This window comes from Lithobates pipiens, unplaced genomic scaffold (genome assembly GCF_037356315.1).
Source record: "Lithobates pipiens isolate NorthernLeopardFrog02 unplaced genomic scaffold, aLitPip1_a1.2 Scaffold_30, whole genome shotgun sequence".
In the NCBI taxonomy this organism is placed as follows: domain Eukaryota; kingdom Metazoa; phylum Chordata; class Amphibia; order Anura; family Ranidae; genus Lithobates; species Lithobates pipiens.
This window is the reverse complement of record NW_027507791.1, coordinates 49,910,549-49,920,117: the sequence shown is the minus strand read 5'-3', so window position 1 is coordinate 49,920,117 and position 9,569 is coordinate 49,910,549. Positions and strand designations below refer to the sequence as shown.

General features: G+C 42.2%; 1 protein-coding gene across 1 annotated transcript in view; it reads left to right on the top strand.

The window, feature by feature from the left end:
• The first annotated feature begins 2,259 nt into the window (after nucleotides 1-2,259).
• The window catches only part of LOC143942198 (Fc receptor-like protein 3), a 61,351-nt gene continuing 54,041 nt past the window's right edge, over nucleotides 2,260-9,569 (top strand). The window contains exons 1-3 of the mRNA XM_077463451.1: nucleotides 2,260-2,350; nucleotides 2,462-2,743; nucleotides 6,118-6,246. Of these exons, the coding sequence (XP_077319577.1) occupies nucleotides 2,260-2,350; nucleotides 2,462-2,743; nucleotides 6,118-6,246 (502 nt within the window). The remainder of the gene's footprint in view (nucleotides 2,351-2,461; nucleotides 2,744-6,117; nucleotides 6,247-9,569) is intronic.

Below are 9,569 nucleotides of genomic sequence, written 5' to 3'. Positions count from 1 at the left end.
TCACCGTACAAGTATCTTAACACTTTTACATCAATAACAGGATAACATTTTGAGTGCTATTAGCGCACACTACTACGAAACAGAAAGGAGTAGTAGTACAATTGCAATAGGAACATCAAGTGTCAAATGGGGGTGCCCCCAAAACCGCATCAACACATAACACTAAGCAAACTTCATCAGGTCAGGGGAATGTTAACCATGAGAGGTATTTGGTCTAAGGGTCTTATTATTTCTATAGGAAGTATGTATATAGACTTTATAGTCGGAGGGTAGAGAGAAGAAGAGATGGAGTAGGAAAAAGAAGGGAGTAAAGAAGTGTCAGAGGAGAGAAGAATAAGGTGGGAGAGTAGTTCTGCATCGACAGGACCGCACGGGAGCCCAGAGGATTACCGAAGCACCCAACAACATTCATATTAGGAATCATCGTATAAGTAGGTTTGCATCAAAGTCTGCAGGTAGGAAGTTATCTACCCACGGTGTCCAAATTTTAGAATGTTGGGGGATACGATCTAGGATTGTGGCTTCAATCTTGCTGTGAATCATGGCTTGGGTTACTCTGTTTTTCATTTCTGTTATGTGAAGTTTTGGGGTTTTCCAGGCCCTGGCAATAGTCTGTTTAGCAGCTGTAGTTAGCTGAAGAAGGAGGCAGGTTTGAGCCCTAGTATAATCCCCTTGTATATAGTGTAAAAGTGCCAGGGCAGGGTCAGGGGTTAATGTTTAATGGAGTAAAGTGGAGGCCATTTGGAATGGTTACATTTAATGAAGGTACAACATTTAGCAACTCGCATGGTTGATGATTAAAAGAGGCACATCTAAGTATGCAGGCATCCGGGGTAAAGCTGTTTGCAATCGTAAGACTACCCTTCAGTAGAGCGTTCTGAAAGTGAGGCTTGAAACTCTCCTGGAGCGCAGTGTGGAAGGGATGAAGTCAATGGCGGTGGGCTCCATGAGCGTTTCAAGCCTCGCTTTTAGATCACTCTACTGCAAGGTAGTCTTCCCGGTCATGATTCCAGACTGATATCAGTGAGAGCCGGCGGTGTGGAGGATGGTCTATGTGGACAGCTTTACCCCAGATGCCTGCATATTTAGATGTGCCTGTTTTAATCATCAACCATGTGAATTGCTAAATGTTGTACCTTCATTAACTGTAACTGTATTGCCACACTTAGAGACACCCCTCTTCTCTTTTATACTCAGTTGTGACAAGACACTACTTGTATATCAAAACATCGCTTGTATATCAAGTCAAAATGTATTAAAAAATTCTGCTTGTCTTGCAAAATGCTCTCAAACCAAGTTACTCTCAAACCAAGGTTTAAGCCCTTGTACACATGGTCGGAGATTCCGACAACCAAATCCGTTGGATTCTGTCCGACGGATTTTGTCTGAAACTGTTGCATACACACGGTCGGACAAAGTTGTCGGAAAATCTGACGTGATGACGTTATTTCGTTATGACGGGACTACGTTCACGCTAGTAGCCAATAGCTTTGGTCTAGGAATTTGATCTGAGCATGCGTGGCACTTTGTCCGATCGGAATTCTCTACACATGATCGGAGTATGTCTGATCGGAGCATTTTGTCTGAAAATTTTACCAACAAGTTGGAAAACTTGGTCCGTCGGATACTCCGACGGAAACAGTCCGATGTAGACCACACACAGTCGGAATATCCGACACAACGGTCCGATTGGACACACTCCGTCGGAATCTCTGACCGTGTGTACAAGGGCTTACTGTAGAAACAAAGGGAACAGGTTTAACAGGACTCTGAAAGAGAGCAATAGAAATACAGTAAAACCTTGCAAGTAGTGTAGTGCCTTATAGTTTTAATGCAAGTAATAATTGGTTGGTATCCTCATCCTCATTACTACTTAATACAGAAACAAAGGGAACAGGTTTAACATAGACTACTCCAAAAATAGATAACCATGTACCATCAGTGGAATCGAGGACTATCTTGATACCCAGAAATTTAAACAATATATAAAAATTACAAAAAAAATAAATTCTTTATTTGGAAAAATTGTTCCGATTTGTCGCGAAACTAGTAGAGAAATTTCATCAACTTGGACATAAGCTGTTGTACTCCCAGCTTCCCCTCTATAGGAGGCCGGGTATCACTTCGTTGTAAACTTGTCTTTTGTTATAAAGCATAAATCTGTAACATGGTTGATTTTCAACAACTGTTTTTAATATAACAAATTTTTCCAAATAAATAAAGATTTTTTTTTGTAATTTTCATACATTGTTTAAATTTATGGAGGATTCTGGGTATTATATCTGTGAAGTCAGAAGGTCATCCAATGGTTTAACTAAGAAGAGTAAGGAGATAAATGTCCAAATACAAGGTGAGAAGGACGCGATACAACAGGAGGGAGAAGATTAAGATGTAGACTACCCCTCTGCAAAATTTAACGTATTTACCATTGTGTTCTGATTTTGCTTACAATTATACGCAGAGCTCTTCTCTCACCCTGAAATTGTAGCGAACACAGATTTCCCTAGAGAAGGCATCAGAGTTATTCTAACATGTAACACGAGTATAAACACATTACGAAACGACATCGAACTGCAGTTCGCATTCTACCAGAATGAAAAGAAGGTACAGAAATTGAATTCATCACATCAATACATAATCCCATTGGCTCAACTGGAAGATTCTGGGAATTATTCATGTGAAGCAAGGAATTTATACAATGGGATGAAGAAAAGAAGTGCGGTAGTAAGTGTGGTCATTCAAGGTGAGCATAGCCATTTCTGAACATATCTAATGTCAGTAAAGCATAAGCAGAAATTTTAAAGCAAAGAAGGTAGTTTTTTTTTTTTTTATGTCAGGATAAATTGCGAGGGGGTTTATATATCAATGTTTTTACGCAAATTTCACCAAAAATTCACACATTTTCTACCAAGATTAGAGCCTGTGGAGGTCCCTACGCAGTTGAAACCTTGGGGCTCCACTTACAGGTTTACGGAGGTTTCTCGTGAGCTCTAGTGGTATGTCACTGAACTAAGTAGTGTGCATGTCAACCACTACATGGAGAGGACCATCACTACTGTAAATTGCTTGTTTGTAGGTTGACCCAAAAGTTTTTACAAGCTGACAGCTGAAAGAAGATGAGCTTTTAAGAGAAAAACTGTGAACCTGATGTCTATGGTTTATGTACTTTAAGTTGTTATTGGGTAAATTTAATTGATAAAGTATTTTCTCTATAGAGTCTTTAAAAGAGAAGTTTGTGATCTCAACAAAATAAATATATACTTACCTAGGTGGATGCAGCATCTATCCCCCGCCACCTCTAAGGCCAAGAGTGATCAAAGATCTCTCTTTGCTCAGTTCTCAGTTACATAGTTAGTAAGGTTGAATAAAGACACCAGTCCATCCAGTTCAACCTGAGTGAGTCTACAATTGTCCCTATCACTGTACATTACACACTCACATCGGTCCCTACAGTCAAGGAGCCCACAATCCAAGGTCCTCATTCATATACTAGGGTCAATTTTTTAACAGAAGCCAATTAACCTACCTGCATATCTTTGGAATGTGGGAGGAAACTGGAGGAAACCCACACAGGCACAGGGAGAACATGCAAACTCCAGGCAGGTAGAGTCATGGTTGGGATTTGAAACCAGCAACCCTTTTTACTGCTAGGTGAGAGTGCTAACCACTACACCACTGTGCCGCCAGTAGTGCTGTCATTGAGCAGAGAGATGGTGCCAATCAGTCACCAACTCTCTGCTCTAGCCCTCCAGTGCTTACTGGTATGCCAGGCTCTCAGTGGCTCATTCAGAAGCTGAGCCAGGGATCAGTCAGCCATCTAGATGGGACCCAACAATATTGATAGATTTGAAACATGTTCTATTTCTAGGTCCGTCTGATTTTTTTTATAAAAAATGGTTGGACTAGCCCACACATGATCTGATGGTCCCATCGGACCTATTCTGTCGGAAAGTCCAGTCGTGTGTACGCGGCATAACACTTTAACAAACACACCTCTCATAAGGAACCATACTTTGTACCCAAGAACTTGGTTTAACCCTTATTGTACCATGTATGGTATATCTGGTGTCAGTGTCATTGGCCCAACACTTTTTTAATCTACTCTATTTCTATTTAGAAACCAGCCAACAGAGGGGGGCATCATTTCATAAAATGTTGAGATAGGAGGGCCTCATTTATTACATGTTCCTGAACTACGAACTGTAACAACATCTCAAAGTTGTCAAGCAGATTCAAACTTTCAGGGTTCATCTTTGTCATAAATGTAAAGTTATGCACTTGGGGGCCAAAGAATATGCACGCATCATCCATACTAGGAGGAGAACAGCTGGGGGAATCAATGGTGGAGAAGGATCTGGGGGTTTTGGTAGATCATAAGCTCAATAATAACATGCAATGCCAAGCTGCGGTTTCCAAAGTGAGCAAAGTCCTTTCTTGTATTAAGAGAGGTATGTACTCCAGAGAGAGAGATATCATTTTGCCCCCCTGTACAAATCATTATTAAGACTGAAATATGCAGTTCAGTTTTGGACACTAGTTCTCAAAGGATATCAGGGAACTGAGAAAGTGCAGAAAAGGGAAACCAAACTGATAAGAGGCTATGAGGAAAGATTAGAATAACTGAATTTATTCTCTTGAGAAGAGGAGATTAAGGGGGAATATGATCAACATGTATAAATGCATAAGTGGTCCATGTAGTGAACTTGGTGTTGAGTTTTACATGTTATGGTCATCACAGAGGACAAGTGGGCACTCTTTGCATCTGTAGGAAAGGAGATTGAATCTCCAAATACGATAAAGGTTTCTTCACTGCAAGAGCTGTAAAAATGTGGAATAGATCCCTCAAGAGCTGGTTCAGCTCAGTAGATTGCTTTAAAAAAGGCCTGGATTATTTCCCAAATGTACATAACATTAATGGGTACTAACATTTTATAGGTAAAGTTGATCCAGGGAATATCAGACTTCCTCATGGGGGATCAGCAAGGATTTTTTCCCCTGCTGGAGCAAATTGGATCATGCTTTGCTATTGTTTGCCTTCCTCTAGATCAGGGATATGCAATTAGCGGACCTCCAGCTGTTGCAGAAATACAATTCCCATGAGGCATAGCAAGACTCTTATGCCGCGTACACACAATCGGAATTCTGGCCAGAAAAAGACCGAAGAGAGCTTTTCATCGGAAAATGTGTGTATGCTCCATCGGAATTTAGCTGTCCGAATTTCAGCCAGCCAAAAATTGATAGCATGTTCTCAATTTTCCCAACTGAAAAACTTTCTAGCGGAAATTCCGATCGTGTGTATGCAATTCCGACACGCCAAAAATCATGCATGCTCAGATTCAACTACGAGACAGAAGCTATTGGCTACTGGCTATTGAACTTCCTTTTTCTAGTCCCGTTGTACGTGTTGTACGTCACCACGTTATAAACAATCGGAATTTGGTAAGACCACGTGTAGGCAAGACAGCTTGAGCCGAATTCCGTCAGGAAAACCATCAGAGCTTTTTCCGACGAGAATTCCGATCGTGTGTGCGCGGCATTAGAGCCACCAGCATGACAGCCAGAGGCAGAGGCATGACGGGGCTTGTAGGTTAGCAACAGCTGGAGGTCAGCTAATTGCATATCCCTGCTCTAGATCAACTATGGTTATAGGATTATGTATATATTATTGTATTTTTTTTTTCTCCTTAATATTGGTTGAACTGGATAGACTTGAGTCTTTTTTCAACCAGACTAACTCTTATAAAGAGCTTTTTGTGATTGGTGGATGTGGGGTAAAAACAGTAGTTCTTAATACTGATGCTAAAATGAATGAATTAATTAATTAACGTACAATTCATTTTTTATTTATTTTGATAATTTGATCACATTTAATGATGACATTTAAGATTTTAGCATGAGACCAAAGAGGTTAAGAATGGGACAAAGAGACAAAATCTGGTTGTCAAGGTTGAACTTCTCTTGGTGATCCCTAGGCTTCTGGGAAGCCCTTAATGAGAAACATTTTAAGAGGACTTACTTTATATAGAAAAACTTCAATAAAGAACGTATGGGAAGACGAATGTACTGCATGTAGCAATCATGATGACGATAATGTTGATAATTATTGACTTTTCACAGGAACCAGTAGCACATATCTTCTCATAATTTGCTCGGAAACTCCACTTCTTCTCATCCTTGCTATCCTGGGATTCCTCTACATGTTCCGTCAACGTCGTTCTTCTGTAAACAACCAAGACCCAATGACAGGTAATACGGTAATACAGTATATAAATCATCTTATCTTAAAGTACAGGTATATGCAGTGGCGGAATTATAGGGGTCGCAAAGATCGCCATGGCGACCGGGCCCCCTGTACTTCTGCAATAGGAGGAAAGGCTGTGAGGAGCTCACAATCATCAGCCGAACTGAAATCGGCACTGTGCGGCAGCTCCTCACATTAGGCTTAGTGAAAGCAGTGTGTGCTCGTTGTCTCCCCCTAGAGTGCAGTACCCGCCAGGAAGCGGTAAATGTCTGCTGTTTTTTTTTTTTAATAAGCCTATCTACTGTATTTGTGATTGTATGTGTGTGTGTGAGCATGCTTGTATGAGTGAACATGCTTGTATGTGTGTGTGTGAGCATGCTTGTATGAGTGAACATGCTTGTATGTGTGTGTGTGAGCATGCTTGTATGAGTGAACATGCTTGTATGTGTGTGTGTGAGCATGCTTGTATGAGTGAACATGCTTTTATGTGTGTGTGTGAGCATGCTTGTATGAGTGAACATGCTTGTGTGTGTGTGTGTGTGTGTGTGTGTGTGTGTGAACATGCTTTTATGTATGTGTGTGTGAGCATGCTCGTATGTGCGTGTGTGTGAGCATGCTTGTATGTATGTGTGTGAGCATGCTTGTATGTGTGTGTGAGCATGCTTGTATGTGCATGTGTGTGAGCATGCTTGTGTGTGCGTGAGCATGCTTGTGTGTGAGCATGCTTGTATGTATGTGTGTGTGTGTGAGCATGCTTGTATGTGTGTGTGAGCATGTATGTGTGTGTGTTTGTGTGTGTGAGCATGCATGTGTGTGAGCATGCATGTATGTGTGTGAGCATGCATGTATGTGTGTGTGTGAGCATGCATGTATGTGTGTGTGAGCATGCTTGTATCTGTGTGCGTGCATGCTTATATCTGTGTGCGTGAGCATGTTTGTATGTATGTGTGTGTGTGTGAGCATGTATGTGTGTGTGTGTGAGCATTAATGTATGTGTGTGTGTGCATGTGTGAGCATGCTTGTGTGTGTGTGAGTGTGTGTGAGCATGCTTATATGTGTGTGTGTGAACATGCTTGTATGTGTGTGTGAGAGCATGCATGTATGTATGTGTGTGTGTGTTCATATATGTATGTGTATGTATGCATGTGTGTGTGCATGTGTTTATCAGTGGCGGTGCATCCAAAAGGGTGCACAGGTTCCACCCCCTCTATGACCAATGGATAGATTCATGCATAGCATGGCATGAATCTATCCATGGCCACCGCTGCCACCCCCCATATTTAGGTGTCTGGTTCCTTTTGGGGTGCCGGGTGCCTGAATTACAGCGGCGGGGGGTGTTTTTGTAGCGCCTGATTAGAGCCATGGGCTATAATAGGCTTCAAAATAGGTGAACTGCGAGCGCCATGCTTGACGCTCACAGTCTACCCAGCCAGGTGTGTTAGAAAAGTGAATTAATATTCACTTTCCTAACACTGAACCGCCTCTCCACCAATCAGGTGTGCGGGTCTTTTACCCATCACTTGATTGGCTGAAACGATAGACACAGCTATTGGACGCCCATCAGGAGGAGAGGACGGGAGATGAGGATGGCAGTAGCTGCATGTAGGACCCCACTCATGGCCGTTACCCGCTGCCCCACCAAGACAGGGTAAGTGGCGGGCAGACAGTGAGCGGGCAGTGGGGATTCACAGTGGCAGCATTTGATGGGCACAGTAGCAGCATTTGATGGGCACAGTAGCAGCATTTGATGGGCACAGTGGTAGCATTTGATGGGCACAGTGGCGGCATTTGATGGGCACAGCGGTGGCATTTGATGGGCACAGCGGTGGCATTTGGGCACAGCGGCAGAGTTTGATGGGCACAATAGTGACATTTGATGGTACAGTGGTGGCATTAGATGGTACAGTGGTGGCGTTTGATGGGCACAGTGGCTGTAATTGATGTTTTTTAAATCGGTTCCTTTATATGCAGCCACCCACTTGGGACTGGGCCCTGGTGTTCCACCATCGGGCTCGGAGAAAAGAGCCCTGTCCGGAGGTCGGGGGGGCCCACCATGGTTTCCTGCATCGGGGCCCTGAAGGTTCTAGTTACACCACTGGGTATATATGAACTTTACAGGATATAATGTACTGTAGACATACAATCTTAAAACTCTTTAGGTTTTGTAATAATTAAAAAATGTATTAGATTCCTTTTACATTTTGCTATTATTGGTGATTGTGGGAGGGGAGAAGCTGCCTGAGGTTGCCGGTACCATTACTGAAGCAGAAAGTCAGTCTTGGCTGCTAAACAATCAGATCAGCTATCAATGGGCTTGTACAGCCTTTACATAGAAACATAGACTGGCTTCAGCTATCACTGTGCATATCAATGTAACCCAAACCCAAACCATATGATCACCGTGATTAGCTGGCATGGTGGTCACATGATCAGGAATTATGTTGATTGGTTCCTGGTTGTCAGTGAACTATTTCTTTAAAAAAAAAATAGATTAAAGTAGATTAAAGTTCTTTTCAGGGCTCAATGCTAAAGGCCCGTACACACGATTGGACTTTCCGATGGGAAATGTTGGATGTGAGGTTGTTGGCGGACAATCGGACCGCGTGCCCGCTCCATCGGACAATTGTTTTTGGACTTTCCGCTAACAAATGTCCGTTGTCGGACTTTCTAAGCATGTGTACACAAGTCAAACACGCATGCTCGGAAGCAGAAGCGGTCGGTCTTGTAAACTAGCGTTTGTCATGGAGAATGAACAATCGTGACGTGGCAAATTATGAAATCTCCAAATGCAGCGCACATTTCTCTTCTTCTTTAATGGGATAATAATGAAGCTGCTTTGCTGGTGATACTGATGGAGTTATTGTAAACAAATTTGCAAAGGCTTTTTTTTCTAGTGATATCTAAAATAATATTATTATGCTGTTTTTTATTTTTTTTTATTTGTGCAAGTTACCACAACACCATGATCCCGTCGTTTTTAAGAACAACGATACAACTATGTTGGTGTCCCTTGTCAATTTTATATTGTATTTTATAAAATGCAACTGCCTACTCCCAAAGCCCTTGTACACACGGTCGGAGATTCCGACAACCAAATCCGTCAGATTTTGTCCGTCGGATTTTGTCCGACGGATCTTGTCCGAAACTGTTGCATACACACGGTCGGACAAAGTTGCCGGAAAATCCGATCTTTCAGAACGTGATGACGTAATTTCGTTACGATGGGACTACGTTCAGGCTAGTAGCCAATAGCTGTGAGGTAGGAATTTGATCTGAGCATGCAAGGCACTTTGTCCGATCGAAATTCTCTAGACATGATCGGAGTATG